The sequence below is a fragment of the Chaetodon trifascialis genome, chromosome 24 (assembly GCF_039877785.1).
Source record: "Chaetodon trifascialis isolate fChaTrf1 chromosome 24, fChaTrf1.hap1, whole genome shotgun sequence".
Classification (NCBI taxonomy): Eukaryota; Metazoa; Chordata; class Actinopteri; order Chaetodontiformes; family Chaetodontidae; genus Chaetodon; species Chaetodon trifascialis.
This window is the reverse complement of record NC_092079.1, coordinates 8,154,938-8,169,740: the sequence shown is the minus strand read 5'-3', so window position 1 is coordinate 8,169,740 and position 14,803 is coordinate 8,154,938. Positions and strand designations below refer to the sequence as shown.

General features: G+C 46.5%; 2 protein-coding genes across 4 annotated transcripts; both read right to left on the bottom strand.

The window, feature by feature from the left end:
- Positions 1-58: 58 nt before the first annotated feature.
- Positions 59-5,117, bottom strand: mylz3 (myosin, light polypeptide 3, skeletal muscle). The gene is made up of 7 exons (XM_070993998.1): positions 5,001-5,117; positions 2,875-3,804; positions 2,357-2,384; positions 805-948; positions 520-690; positions 327-404; positions 59-233 (listed from the first exon to the last, which is right to left on the bottom strand). Exons 2-7 carry the CDS (start codon positions 2,980-2,982, stop codon positions 205-207), a joined length of 558 nt encoding a protein of 185 aa, XP_070850099.1. The 5' UTR covers positions 2,983-3,804; positions 5,001-5,117; the 3' UTR covers positions 59-204.
- Positions 5,118-5,290: 173 nt separating this feature from the next.
- Positions 5,291-14,248, bottom strand: lancl1 (LanC antibiotic synthetase component C-like 1 (bacterial)). Of its 3 annotated transcripts, XM_070993995.1 has the most exons (11): positions 10,132-10,383; positions 9,878-9,992; positions 9,395-9,534; positions 9,184-9,301; positions 8,600-8,810; positions 8,278-8,425; positions 7,726-7,872; positions 7,431-7,613; positions 6,951-7,127; positions 5,978-6,050; positions 5,291-5,836 (listed from the first exon to the last, which is right to left on the bottom strand). In XM_070993995.1, the coding sequence occupies exons 3-11, from the start codon at positions 9,479-9,481 to the stop codon at positions 5,760-5,762; spliced, it is 1,221 nt and encodes a 406-aa protein (XP_070850096.1). In that variant the 5' UTR covers positions 9,482-9,534; positions 9,878-9,992; positions 10,132-10,383; the 3' UTR covers positions 5,291-5,759. The 3 variants fall into 3 exon arrangements, with proteins under 3 accessions (XP_070850096.1, XP_070850098.1, XP_070850097.1); XM_070993997.1 differs by lacking the exons at positions 9,878-9,992; positions 10,132-10,383 and adding an exon at positions 13,914-14,248; XM_070993996.1 differs by lacking the exon at positions 10,132-10,383 and having other exon boundaries at positions 9,699-9,900.
- Positions 14,249-14,803: the final 555 nt, after the last annotated feature.

The following is a 14,803-nucleotide window of genomic DNA, read 5'->3' as shown; positions in this document are numbered from 1 at the left end:
ACGATAGAGATGCGATGGTGGTGTCCCGAGAGAGGAGGATTTGAGACAAAATGGAAAGGAAAACAAAATAAAACAACAAGATGGGTTTGCTTCAACATCCCTTGTACATAGTCCTTGTCTTTCCTTGGTTGGTCTTTGACACAGTGTAGATGTCCTGAACACCGCTGGGCTGTCTGTAGGTGAGCTACAGTTTCTTCAGCACTCTTACACGGACAGGATGTGCTTGACGAAAGCTGGACAGGGACAAACCCATACGTTAAAATCTTTTGGCATACGTGTTAAAAAAGAAGGAAAGAGAGAAGGCATGGTGGGAAATCAAGGCTCACCCTCATAGTGCACACTGCCATTCTCGTCCTCCTGGCCGGCCATGAGGGCATCAATCTCAGGCTCAGTCATCTTCTCTCCTGCGGACACACAGGGATCCGTGTCAAGGAGGCGCTCTCCGTGTCACATACTGCGCACGCCAAGCAACCTATATTTGTGCACTTCTATATTTGGGGAAGGTGACTTGAGACTCACCCAGAGTGGACAGCACGATACGCAGCTCAGCGCCCATGACTGTGCCGTTGCCCTCCTTGTCGAAGACGCGCAGGCCCTCAACGTAGTCATCGTAGGTACCCTTTGGGAGGGCATCAACCTCCTTCAGCATGGGCAGGAAAGCGTCGAAGTTGAGCCTCTTGTTGGCCATGTCTGTTGAATAAAGGTCACAAAAAGGGCGTCGTTATGCCACCGCTTTTGCGTTCAGACTGCACAGAAAGGATCTTTTGCGGCTGGATTGTCCATGCAGCGCGGCAGGGGCCTTACCGTCGGCGCTGGGGTTGCCCAGAATCTTTGCAACGTCCTTGTTGGTGGGGTTCTGGCCCAGAGCGCGCATGATGTCGGCCACCTGGTTGAAGGCCACCTGGCTGTCACCAACTCTGTCAAAGAGACCAAAAGCCTCCTTGAAGTCTGGTCAGGAAGGAAGAGTCAAGAGAGAACTTTGAGTTACAAAGCACAGACACGAGTCGGTGACAAGAACACAAAAATACATGAGTTTGAAGATATCTGGGGGGGTCAATGCAGCACAAGGTGCTTTGGAAAAAGACCTCAATCAAAAGCCAAAATGTTAAAAAAAGAAAAAACTGTCAAGGCTGCTTTATGTTGCAGTCAAGAAGTTAGATTTGATACGTCTGGCTGACATCAATGTTCATAATGTAAAGTTTTCATTACAGGGATCTCAGTCAGCTATGGCAGCTATGTGGTGTCACACTGTGTTGGGAGGAGAAGCCACATACTTCTGTCATTGTCCCCAGCTAAAAGGGAGCGACAGCTGAGGAAGAGGAGAGGTACCGACTGGGGCCTGAGCAAGGTTGGCTATTTCTATGATTCCATGCAGGAGGCCAACTCAAAGTGACCTTTTTGACAGATTAATGCTCATGTAGCTTCTGAACAGCAGCAGCAGGAACAGCTGTGGCGGCCCCCACCCCCGGGCCCTCTCCATTCCTGCCTCCAGTTGCATTTGGGAGGAATTTAAGGCGATGGGAGCAAACTGATACACCCCTACAGAGGAACTCAAGCCATATAGAGGCATGGCCCAGTGGCCCTGCTCGAGTTTAACGCGAGAATGCTGACTGCGACGTAATCGACACCTTGCATATATTCTGCTGGCAACTAGCTTGTGGTATACATGTACCCCAACATGCAGAGGCAGCTTTTTTTTTCTTGTTTGGGCAGAAAGCAAATCCACGTAGAGATGGACCTGATAGGACGCATTTTGAGCTTTGCCCTGCAACTCTAAGATGCCCATTTGGGAAACTTCGAGGTGAACAGCCCTGATGTTACAATGTCAGAAAGAAATGCCCTCTGCCAAACATGAGGGAATGTTTATAGAGGACACGTCTTTCAGCGCTGAACAAAAGGGTTGGGGATGGTGCAAGGGGATCACAGCTTGGATTCCTGGGGTAAGAGGATGCCACCGGGCCTGCATCTTAAGCCTTGACCTGGCAGTTAACACCTCTGCTGTGCAAGGCCCCCTGTGGGCTGCAAGACCAGGCTTAGAATAGACATATCTCAGATCCTCCTCGACAACTGGACAAATCCGTGGAATGGCATGTCCGCTGGCAGCCTGGAAGTTTCTTCATCCCTACGTCCACCTTTTAGCAGTTAATTTGGACTAAAGGCTCAACGAGGCGAGCCTGCAGCTACTCTGGGAGATTGTTTAGGGAAACAATTGCTGAGAAATGACTGATGACGGGGGCACACTGAAGTACGTCACCCTGCATGGGGATGAGCGAGCGCCGTTCTCCCAACTCATTTTTCACATGCCAGGTTATATCTGTAAGGGACTGAGGATGGATCTCGCTCATTCTCCACTTACCCTCAATCTGGTCCGGTGTGAACTCAGTCTGTCACGTGGGAACACAGGCCAGAGACGCACACATACACAAATGAGAAGGGACGTCGACAAACACGTAAATACACAGAACACAGAGAGACGAATGAGAGCAAAGGATTTAGGAGTATGCAACAGACAAAATTCAGGTCATGTCAGATTCCCTCACAAGAACCGCACTAAATGCAGAAGATGGATGGTGAAGTTACGGGTTCCTTGCATTTAGCTTTCAGCCTACAATCAAAGAAATGCTGATGTATTTCAAGACGGTGGTCCTGGGCCTCTCAAGCTTCAACTTTTACGAAAATTTTGTCTTGATTTCTCTTCCCTAACATGATTTTTGATGCCAATAGAGAAAAAAAATCCCAATTTTGGACTTATTTTGGAGAGCTGGTATCCAAACCCATGCCACAAGCAACTGTCCCTGGTAGGCAAAAACCAAAAAAAGTAACTCCATCGGTCCCGCCCCACCCAAACGGTCCAGAATACAATTTTGTACACACCATTTTGGAGAGCTGGAGCGGGAGGAAAGAAAGGAGAAGAGAAGCTGGAGTCCCAAGACAGAGTGGTCCTAAGCCATGGTCAAGCCCCCTCTTATTTATCCCGGACATGTGATGTCACGTATGCTAATAGGGCGGCTCAGATGACACGCTGGAACATCTTTAACTTTCTTAGGGCACACGGAAAGGAGAGCAGTGGGGGTAGGCCTTTAGAAGGGGACAGGGGTATTTTTAGAAGTAGAAATAACTGTGTCAAGACCTCCCTTGTCTGTCAAGACCTGAAACGGTTTTCCAACTGATTTCTCCGACGATGACATGATTCCACTGGCTTGACGCCGAAAGTTTTTCTCGTTTGATGGAGATTCAAGGTTGAGCTGCGAGAGACAGCGCGGGAAAAGCCGGCCGGCGAGTGGTCCGCTTCAGAGCAGCTCCAGAGAGCTCATTTACAAGGCGGTATTTTTAAACAGTCACACTTCTTCTCCTCCTCTTATGGTTAAATCGCTGCAGGGCAGAAAGTGTTTGAAAAGCTGATTCCATTCAGACAGGCGCGAAAGAAGTCAACTCATCAGCGGAAAAGTCCCTCAAAAAATCAGAGAAAATGCACTAGATTATCTGCAACATGTACCCAGAGGTGGAAGAAGTACTCACATCTTGGACTTCAGTAAAAGCAGTAATACCACAGTGTAGAAACACAAGTAAAAATCCTGCATTTTTTGGGGATTATTAATCTAAATGCACAGTAACTTGAGTAACTGGAGTGAAATTGAGGGTATAAAATGATCAGAATAGGCTCAATTAGACTCAATTAGGCAGAAGGAAAGACTTAATTACATAATTTACAGAGCTTAAATGACCTGAGCACAGAGCTGCTTCACTGACCTTCCCGGCTCCACCTGAGCTCTCCATGGTGCTGACGGAGATATCATGAGCAATCTGTCATTATTGCAGCACATACAAAAGGAGACAATTAACACTGGCTGGAGAGCTAATGCACAAGAGTCCATTTCTGATGGATTTCATCTGGAAGACAGCGCCACTCAAAAACAGGAAATTAGGAAAAAGCGGCGAAATTCCTGCTCCAAATAAAAACAATGGCCTCCGGCTGGTTTTTGTTGGAAGCACTGTAGACATTCTGGTGTTCGGTACACTATTTACCAAAAGAGAAAGTTCATTCTTGAATATGGACACAGAAGTTTGACAGAACGTTTCAGGTCCACTTACTTTTGTCAAAACAACAGCACCAATTGGAGAAAGCATAAAAGTATAAGTGAAATAGATAAAGTCAGAAATAAAAGACTATTTTTCACTTCAGCGAAGAGCAACAATTCCTGACTTGCTTCACACTTTCACCAGATATATTCCATAATATCTGAGATTCACCTCCACCCCTGAAACTGCCTCTGTTCAGTATTCTCATCTGCTCGAAAGCCATCAGTCAACATGGCAGACATGCAAATGTTTATATACTTAAAGCATCTGACTGTGGCCTTATGAACACAGGTGGATTTGGCTTAAAAAAAAAAGGTTTGCTATGAAGGACAGACAGACACAGGACCAGTGTGAGGAGCTGTTGTGTGCACACCACCGGGAAAGACGCCCAGGAGGCCGCACCCCCCGGACAGATGAGCTCTATTTTTACTCCCATTCCTGCCCGAGGGGTTTGGTTTCTCCTACATTTGCTGGGGGTGGAGAGAAAGAACGCTCCTGCTCCTCAAGACCCTTCCGTACAGTACGCATCTCCCCAAACCTGCCGACCCTCCTCTTTGGCCCTCCAAGACCTCAGCTGGCGTCAGGTCAAAGAGAAGCATGGGCAGGGGGCTTAAAAAAGAGCGGTGGCATTGTGTCGCTGCTTGGTTTTCAGGGGTGTTACATGAGCCTTATTTGGAATAGAGCTCAGACCAGCTGAGCCAAGGTGGCCCGAGGAGGGCGGGCTGGAGGATTTTAGACACTCGTCACTGTGACAAGTGGCTTCAATTGTGAGCGAAATGCCTTAAATTGCTGTCAAAGATGTCAAAGCAGGTCATTCCAGGGTTAGTTAGCCTGATTAGCATAAAATCTGACTGTCATATGCCCTACCAATGACGCGACCAGGTTTCAAGGTGAACCTCTTTTGGTACCGGTGAATGTACCTCGTTTGCCTGCTGTCAGGTCTTCACTCACAGCTCTCTGCTGCCCCCGTGTGGCCTCTCTTTGCTGCTGCATGGCGACACCAAAACAAGAGCAGGGCGCAAAGTTCACTGCAGTGCAACAGCTGTAAAAAGACCCACTATTTATTGCTCAGACAGTGCAAAGGACAGGCAACAGTTTACACTTTGGGGTTAATCCCTGAACACATGACACAGCTTGTACTGTTTTATATTTCGTGCATTGTAAGTAGCTTGGCTGTTAACGGGATAGCAAACTAAAGCATTAATTTCCCTTTTTAGCATATCAGACTTACAGGATATACAGTTGTGTTAACAAAACATTTCATTTCCTCACAATTTAATCTGACGTTTTGACAGTCTTGAAATGAAAATTAGTTTGTTTTTTTTATTCAAACCCTCAAAGACGACACAATCCGAGCAACAGCCTTAACTTGACCTAATAAAGCAAAGAGTTTAATTGAAACACAAATCTTCGAGATAAGCATCTTTGAGATAATTATGCAGCCGAGGTGTGAGTATTGGATTCATCCTGTTAATAACACGTCAATTTCCCAGAAGAGAAGGAGCGGGGAAAACATGGCACACCGTGTGAGAGAGCGGGAGTCGAAGTCAGTCCCGGGATTTCACTGATCCGGATGACGTGTTTTTCTGCGTGAGCGTGACAGAGAGCACAAGTGTGGGTCTTCTGGTTGTATTTTCCCACAGTGTGGGTGCTGGGGAGGACTACATGTGGGGAGACCTCTACACTTCAAAGGCAGGGAACCTTGCTTTCATTGGCTGCAGAAGGTCGACCAGGAAGTAGATGGTGCCGGCCATGCCTGTAAACAGGAAGTGACACGGTGAGTTTGCAGCTGGAGAAAGGACAGTTGTTGAGGAAACACCATACTAGGGATGATGCTACCATATAAAGCATATATAAAGTGATCCACAGCAGTCGTGTCAGTATTAGGATCATGTACCTTCAAAAAGAGAGAAGGGAGTGTCTGGTACTCGGCATCCGTGTTTGCCGTAGTTCATGCACCAGTCTGCAAACTGGAGAGGGAGGGAGAGAGAGAGGTGGTGTCATAACAACACTGTGGACTGCAGCTGAGCTGTCCCAGGAGAATAGCGAGCAATGTCAACAACGGCTAAAAATTGTGCTCCGCTTAGCGAAATGCTATCATCTGCCGAGGTATCAGATTAGGACCACAATGCCCTGCTGCACTGACAGCTTAGGCGTGACATCCGAAGGGTCTATTTCCGTCCTCGATGAGCGGATTCATATTAATGAGGCGGGACTTGAGCTACCTGGAGCGCATCCAAAAGAGAGCTTGCTCGCCGCCTCGCTCGAGCCTGCTCCCATCCTGCTGTCAATAAACATAAAAGGCCCCGCGTCCCACATGCCCCCCCCCGCGGATCTGGAATAACGTTCGATTTTAATGCTGGCGAGCAGCCGTAGCCCCTTTGGCTACGTGCTTTGAGCTGACTTTAATGCGACTTTCACGATCAAAGTCAGAGAAAGCCGAGGAAAGACAATATAAAGGCCCCAAAAACAACGATAAAATGACCTCTTCTGTTTGTGCCAATACACTTTTCAAGACAGGAGAGAAATACAGAGCAGGTCGATATGAAATACTTCGATTTTGATGAAATCTTATCTTTCTTATTATCTATTATCTATTATCTATGTTTAAGTCCCTCTAAAATGTATATATTTGGGGAGAGGCGCTCTATGTGTATAATTCATAAAATAAAATGAACTTTCATAGATAAAGTGTTCTTCTACCCAGCAGGATGAGAAAATAACTCATCATGTCAAACTGCTGAGGCATTAATCAGGTATTTGGGCACTAATTAACGGACGCACTCCAGGAGTGCCACAATTAATATCATATAAATGGCGGCTGCACTGTGTGAATGATGCATACTGATTTCTCTTTCATGTGCTCTCACCATGCAGGCTCTGTAAAGGTGCTTGGGGTCCTGTGTTTGTCGGTAGAGGGCCAGGAAGGTGTAGGCATTGCCCGCCGCGCCGTGGCACAGCCCGTAGCCCTTCCTCAACAAGCCGCAGTGCCACACCACCTCTCCACACTGTAGGGCGTCCAGCATGTACTGAGGCACTCCAAAGGCCTGCAACCGGACAGGAAGAAAGGTGAAATTCAAACGTTTTTGTCCATTTTAATTGGCAAAGCTTAGGTTGGAGAAACCCTTTTGCTGCTGCATAAATGGAACAAGATAAGACAGGAAATATTTCAAAATGAAGGTAGTTTTTCTTAATAATGTACTTTTTCTTGTCAGGCTGACTGAAAAACAAAAACCTATCAACACCCCACCAGCTGAAATACAACCAGAAAGTGACTAAACTCCACCACAAGATGGCCCTGTGACTCCATAAACGAACTGTGCTAAAAGACTGGACTCTTCAGCGTTTACCTTGTATGCCTGCAGGAGCATGTAGACCACCCCTGGGGCTCCGTGGCACCAGTGCACCAGCAGGTCCCGGTCGTCCCCGATGCACGGAGGGTAGTTTCCTGTGGGGAACTTGAGACGGCAGACGTAGTCCACGCTGGGCTTCACCAGCCTGTGCACACGCTCCTCCGTGCAGACGAAGCCCGGCTGTGAGGTCAGACCACAGGCGGTGAATGAGTAAGAAGCTTCAGTGTAGTTTTGTTCCTATAAAAAAGCTCCAAAAGCTCCCAAATACGCCTCATATTAAGCTCAAGACTACCTGCATGAGATAGTAGTAGATGCCAGCCAGGCCGTGGGCGGCGCCAACATACTGCTCCTGATACCATTCGTACATCAGAGGGCTGTCATTCTGGACTCTGAACTTCCTGCTGAGGCTCTCGCCTGACACAAGCACGGCCTCGCTGATCTGAGGAAGGAAACAACACACCCCGGCTCACAAACACACCTAATCTGGAGAATTGAAAGAAATCAATGGAGACGAATTAGAGTGATTTGGACATCAATATGCGCAAGAGCGAGCAAATTAGCGACCGACGGCAAATCAAGATCGCAGGCAGTAACCTAGAAATTAGAGAAGCATTTTTCCATATGTCCATTTCCTCTCTTCTCCTTTAGTTATTCCCAAACCCTTCATCCAATTAGGCTCATTCCTCTCTGCCTATGGTTGCTGCAGCTGTATGTACCATTAAGGGGAGTCCTGTCTACAGAGTCATGGATGATCAGTCGGCCTGTCCTAGAAAAAAAAAATCCTTCTGCGCCAACTCGGATAACAGTGTAGTTGTTGTCAGGCTGTGCCCTGCTTCTGACCCACCTGCTGGATGTACTGCAGTGGGATCCGGTCTTGCCCGAGCTGCTGGTTGATGAAGACGAGGGAGTAGAGGTAGCCCATCCGCCCATAGAGCAGCTCGTCAGGCAGCCCGCTTGCACCGTTCGCCACGGTCTGGTGAAACTGCAGCAGTCTGGGAGAGCGGCACAGGAAACATGAAATACGGGAGTCAGGATGATCTTTTCTCATGTCCAATGAGCTTTTTATGATGATCTGGGACTGTATGCTACGTCAAAAAGAATTGACACTTCCCATCATCCCAGCAAATATCTCAAAACAAAAGGATAACTGTGCATTCAAGACCTGCCTGTTAATGCACTCGTCAGTCTCTTGCACCCTCTGCAGGCGATGGTAGACCACAGCGGCGACAGCCAGGGGTCCCACATCCCCACACAGGAAGGTGACGTCGTGACGGCGGGTCAAGCACTTCAGACTGCGGCTGACGTATTCCAGTGCTTTCTGAAGGAAGAAGGGGTCCTTGAATGTATTGTGGAGGTGCAGGTAGAGCAGAGCAATGCCTGTGGACGGACAGACAGACACATACATGTTATTGTTGCCATCAAACCCCCGAAATGTCTCCTGCTTCAAACCACAACTGAAGGAAGGCTGCACATTTGGGAACCTTTTTTAAGCAAAAAAGCCAAAGAATCTCTGGCTTTAGCTCCAATGGGATTAACATTTTATAATGGATTAATTAAAATTAACAAAGCATATTCATGCATGAAATCCCCCTGAAACATTTATGCCAACTGCAAAAGAAAGATGTCTGTCCACAGTCATATGTGCAACCCTGCCTCCTGACATTCACCTCCCACACAGTCAGACCACTGCAGGTCCTCGCAATCAGACCACATGATGTCACTTAGGCCAGATGTGTAATGGTGTCATCACCTGCCCAGCCAGTGTAACTGGTGCAATCTCTTGGGTCAGCAGACTTCAGCCCGTTTTCCATGACAGCTAAAAGCTCACTGATCTTGCTGTTCAGCCGCTGGGCAAACTCTGATGTGAGCTGAAGGTGCGGCAAAATTAAAATCATGAGGGTCAGTGTACGTGAATCACACGCACACACACTTCACCTGCCCACACATTCTTCATGCATTACCTTTCCACCAGAGTCAAAAAACGCCTGCGTGGACGCGGGGCTCCCATCATAGTCGTGATATGGATTCTTCAAGGCTCTTGTGTCCATTTTAACAGCTCTACAGCACTGCTGTCTATCTGGGTCAGGTACAAATTAACAATCTGCGGAGAGATGAGGCAATATGAGGCGCACGAGGAGGAAGAGACGACTGGAATAGAATAGAAATGAGGCTAAAAAAAAGAGGTATCGATCTTAAAACAGAATACAAAGCCACATGACACAGTAAGCCTGTTCTGCAGGGCTACACACACCCACTCACACAGACCTGTTTACATAGCTTGCTAGCTTAGCTGCACCGCTAAAGCTAACGTGAACCCTTCTCTGTACAAGCGTCGTCAAAGAAAGCAGAATAACATAAATTATGAATTCCAAATATACAACTATACTCAATCAAGACTGAAGCCATAGCAGAAATATTTAAACACTGACAGGTCAGTGTACTACCTCTGCAAGTGCTGTACTGTTAATGTTCGTCTTTTGGTTCGTTGTGTGAGCCCGCGCGCTGCTGCCACCTACTGCCGCGGAAGTATTACTACAGCTCCCAAAACTGGGGAAATTGCTGTGTGAGTGGAAAAAATATTCTAAATATACATAAAAATGGAAAAGCTAAAGAGAAAAAATGTGAAACATAAAAAAGCAATCATCTTAGACAAAAAAGGGGCAAAGTGAAGCGCTAACACACACACACAAAGTCTCACATGTAGTACCAGGTCCACTTATCAGTCCTTTCCAGAGCTGCCTGCTGGATCACACTTTGTTGCTGAGATCTCATGGAGATGGTTTGTTGACATGTGAGCTCAACAGACCCATTTTATTCTTCAGATAGCTCTTCCATGTTGACTTAAAAGTTAAGCTTCAGAAGGCGCACTGCTCGTCCGATTCAACTGGGACAGATAAATACAGAAAGCCCTGAAAAAGGTAGTAAGTTGTCCCTGATTTGAGGGAACTGTTTCCAAGCTCAACAATGAACTTTGTTGCTTAGATTGTAAACAATTTCTTCAAGTCAGGTAGCCTTCTGCTTAATCCACAAATGGTTTATTTCTGTCTCTTTGCTTCACAATACATATCAATAAATACATTCTGGCCCATTTCATGTTCCTTTCAGGAAATTTAGTTTTGAGAAATATTCTTACATTCCTATAAGCCATGGCAGAGTCTCTCAGTTCACTCTTGAGGTTTGGAAATGCAATTCAAAATTGAGCTTCCAAACATCAGCAGGGAGCAGAGTCTGACATTTAGAAACATTAAAGCAAAATTGGAAAAAGAAAATGCATAAAACATTGAAGGAAGGCACCAGAGCTAAACTTTCACCTCCGATGACAGCTCGACGCTGATGATGCCGATGACTTCCAACCAAATCAGACGAGCGTAAACACATCACCTGGTGGCGCACATGCACACTGGTGCCATGGAAACGCCATGTGCCACCAGTCTGCTCTTGACCTTCTGCGAAACCCAAACAACATGGCATTCCTGCGAATGGTGATGATAATTACTGTGGTCACACAGAACACGGTGCTGGTATTGATTGGCACGCTGCTGAGTCTCGCTGCTGGTGTTCCACATTCTCACTTCTTGCAGAGATGGAAGCTGCACCAAGCCCTGTAATCTCCGCTTTGAATATTCTTCCCGATGAATTGCACAATTCACGGAAAAAAGTACATTCTTGTGGCAGCGAGACATTGCACATTCAAAGGAGAGCGCAGTGGGACGCGTCCTCTGAAGGGCTTTGATTCCTGTTCTCTCTTTGTTAATGTGCCTCAATCACTTCCCCTTCTCCCCTGTCTACCACGTTTCATCTGAATTCTCTCTAGTTTTCGCTGCTCCAGACTTCATCAAAACTGAGTCCTAATTAAACTATGCTATGGACCAAATGGTAGTTTCACTTCAGTAGGTTCCCACAAGCGTACAGGCATGTTTTTAGCAGGCAATCCTTTGTGACTCAAGGGATGGATAATGCTTTCATTAGAAACAATAGAAATCAAGGGTTGAAAGATTTAGAAAAAACATTAATCATTTAAGTGTTTTCCTCACATTTTACAGCCTATTTAATACAGACTGTCTGGATAATAAGGCCTTTGCTTCGCATTTAAGATAACATACAAGTTTTCCGAGCCTTGAACTGTGGAGTGAAAGACCTCATGTGACATTTTGAGTTGCTTCTATGCAGCTGATCGTTTCTGCTGTCCGTCTATGACCCCCATCTCGATGAGTTGTGTAACCTTGGCATTGAAAAGTGCAAATGAAGCTGACAATTAGACTGGACCAAACACCACATTTGCTGCAGTCATCACTGTCACTCTGCTGTTTTTATGTTTACAATTTTTTTTTGTGTGTGTGTGCATGCTCATTATTTCCCTTCAGTCAAAAAAACTTGGCTGCCCGTCATTTCCATATCAATTGGCCGAGCTGCAGGTGAAGGCTAGCCATGCGGTACAAAGTATAGAGCCTTTGCTCTTACACCTCGGGACTGTTTTACCTTGCCTTGAGGGACAGGGAATGGAAATTAGGCTCACGATGAAACAAGACTCAGAAGGAGACCTTCGGGCTTGATTAGAGCTCCTTGTTGAAAGACACATTATTGAGCCAAGGCTCCCTCCCACTGTGCCGCTGGGAAAATCAGCTTCACGCAGAAAAAAATATTAATTAGAGGCGATATTGATCATCATTTGTTCTTAGCATAAGGAAACATCCAAGCTCAGACCACATTTTGCAGGCTGCTATCGAGTCACTCATTTCCATTTTGTTGCACGTCACACTTCTGAAGGATAAAGCTGCTGATATTCTACATTGTTTCTTACTGCCAACAAATGCAATGAAAAAGCCAGTGGTGGAAGAAATGTTTAAAACTTAAGCAAAAGCATAGGAGCATTATCAGAAAAATGTACTTAAAAAAGCATCAAAAGTAAAAGTTCTCACTGTGCAGAAGAAAGTTCTTGCTCTGTGTTTTAGTATGAGTGCCACAAAGTCATTCACACACCTGAATGTGATCAACTGCACACAATCTGACTGACAAACCAAACTCTGGATCACTTCTGACTTCTCTGCCCCACAGTCACCTCTCTCAGCTTCTCCCACTCATCGCCAGCATCCCCCTTCCATCTTTCACCCAGCCCTCCTTGATATTCACCTGGACAGTCGTGTGTTCCAGAGTGTGTGAACGCCAGCAGAGAGTCTCAGCAGACACCAAACTGTGATGCACAAAGCTGACCACTTGACCCCCAGTCGTAGCCTGCAGCATATTTTTCTACTCCCCCTGCATTAAAAAAAAAACTGTTCAGAGTCGGAGAGACCTGCTTACTGGTATCACTGCGTTTGGAGGTTGTGAGGGAATCAAATGGTTACTCCCCAGCTGTGCATGTTCAACGTTTTACCAGGGGGCATGTTGAATGTACAGCTGCACAGGTCTGCTTTTGGCTGTGGCTAAAGCCTGGGCTGGACATCACATCATATCATCATTTGACAGAAGTAAAGCTGAATCATCTCCCCGCTACAAAATGCAGCATGTTGGACAACATGTATTTTATTTATGACCAGCCTGGCAGAACGTACTGATATCTGATGTTCTTGGTTCTTTCAGGGAGTTTGTTTTTGTGATAAATTTTATTTTCTGCCGAGGCACGGCCTGCAATTTCACCTCCGCTTGATCACAGGTTTGGATACAGCTCCCGCAGAGGAAATGACAGGGCAACTGCGATCCTTTCCTTTCGCCCCGTCCACTCCTTCAACAGTAGAAGTTGCTTAGTCGAGCCAAACGACCCAATTAAAACCTCAATTTGAAGAGTGGAGGGAAAGAAATGCCTCTCCCCGTCCTCACCTTCCTCCCCCAAAGTGGACGGGATCCATTTTGGTCCCGGGGAACAGCCTGACAGCTGAGATAAAGAACATTCTGGTCTCTGACATGCTGCCATGGCCCCATCTGTGGCAGCGCTAAAAATACATGCAGCCTGGTGTCGCCATACCAGTCAACTGTCTGGGAGAGAGAGGGCATGAAAGAAAGGGAAAGAAAGAGAAGTGACAGACACACGGACAGATACAACCTGAAGCATTTGAGACTGAGCAGAAGGACTGGAACAAGGAGGAGAAAGACGGAGGGGATGAGTGAAAGTAATAGAGAAGAAACAGATAAGGGAGCACACAACAGGGAGGGGAGGGTGCTCCCGCTCACTGTGATACTGATACAGTGGGAAAGAGACAGCGTACATGAGTTACAGCAACGGTGCTGAACCTTCTCAGTGCCTCCAGTGTGTGATGAGCAAACAGTGGAGCGGTGCAATGAGAAACACGCCGATTAATCTCTTGCATTGGATTTGACCTCATTTAGAAGCACTGTGGACGATAAAGGAACATTAGCACACAAAAGAAATAAACGCTGCACTTGAGGTAATCACTGTTTAAACAAACTGCAATGTGAGGATGACTGGAAAATGTGCAGTAAGAGCAGCAATGAATAACAAATCTTAACAAAATGCCCACTTACTGGAAATGTTCCAGCCTGATTTCATGGCTTTCATCAGCTGAAGGGCTTTGCTCAGTTGTCATAGAGACGGTTCAGTTGTTATCACGTGGAGGAGGCAGAGTTTTGAACGCTTGACAGAAGCGTCACCCACATCCCCGGCTGAGGTCTGTGAGGCGTGACGTAGGCGTCAGGTGTTGATGAGATCCACCTCGAGATGTCTAGATTCCAGTTTTCCCACTTCTCGGGTTACCGCACGGCTCAGCCTCCCTGGGAAGAGAGGCCAATTGTCCAACCTCAGATTCAAGCAAAGCGGTGCAGATTTCATCCTGGTCATGGAGCAGTAGGCAGGGTTGTCTCCCTCAGGGAGTCCTGTTGGGGGTACTGGAGCCACTGCTATAAGCCATATGGTCCTTATATAACCAGAATGAGAGCATGTCCATATTCTTGGCAGGAAGTCAGTCGGTGTCGGGCTCTGCCAGGGTTGTCCCTTGTCACCAGCTCTTTTTGAGATATTCAGGGGCAGGATCTCAAGGCAAACCAGGGGCAGGAGAGTGCTGTTTCTCAGCTCTTTGCAGAGGACGTGCTTCTGGTTACTCCATCAGACCGCGACCTCCAGCATGCACTCCTCCAGAAGGAGATAGAAAACCTTGCTTTGCCTGCTACCACCGTGACCCAGACCCCTGATAAGTGGCAGATCCGTAACTAACGTCCAAGCTCAATAAGTGGTATATTCTGTAATATACTGAAAAATTAATGTTTAATACTTACACATAGATGGAAAAAGTCCTGTTTAATAAAAGCCAGATAAAATATCGCACAGACTTCTCCTTCTTGCTGAGAATTCTGTTTTTGAGGAGAATAAATCTTTGTGAAGTTTGCTATTGAAAAAGAAATGAGGCAGCAATTGCAGG

What these genes read in the sequence shown, in the direction of transcription:
- mylz3 (XM_070993998.1), bottom strand. Translation starts at nt 2,982, where the DNA reads ATGTCCGGGATAAATAAGAGGGGGCTTGACCATGGCTTAGGACCACTC. An exon ending in CGCTCCAGCTCTCCAAAATG is followed by an intron (nt 2,385 to 2,874) that starts GTGTGTACAAAA and finishes CCCACGTGACAG; the next exon opens with ACTGAGTTCACACCGGACCA. An exon ending in CACACCGGACCAGATTGAGG is followed by an intron (nt 949 to 2,356) that starts GTAAGTGGAGAA and finishes CTTCCTGACCAG; the next exon opens with ACTTCAAGGAGGCTTTTGGT.
- lancl1 (XM_070993997.1), bottom strand. Translation starts at nt 9,481, where the DNA reads ATGGACACAAGAGCCTTGAAGAATCCATATCACGACTATGATGGGAGC. An exon ending in TTTTTGACTCTGGTGGAAAG is followed by an intron (nt 9,302 to 9,394) that starts GTAATGCATGAA and finishes CCGCACCTTCAG; the next exon opens with CTCACATCAGAGTTTGCCCA. An exon ending in TCTACTACTATCTCATGCAG is followed by an intron (nt 7,614 to 7,725) that starts GTAGTCTTGAGC and finishes CTGACCTCACAG; the next exon opens with CCGGGCTTCGTCTGCACGGA.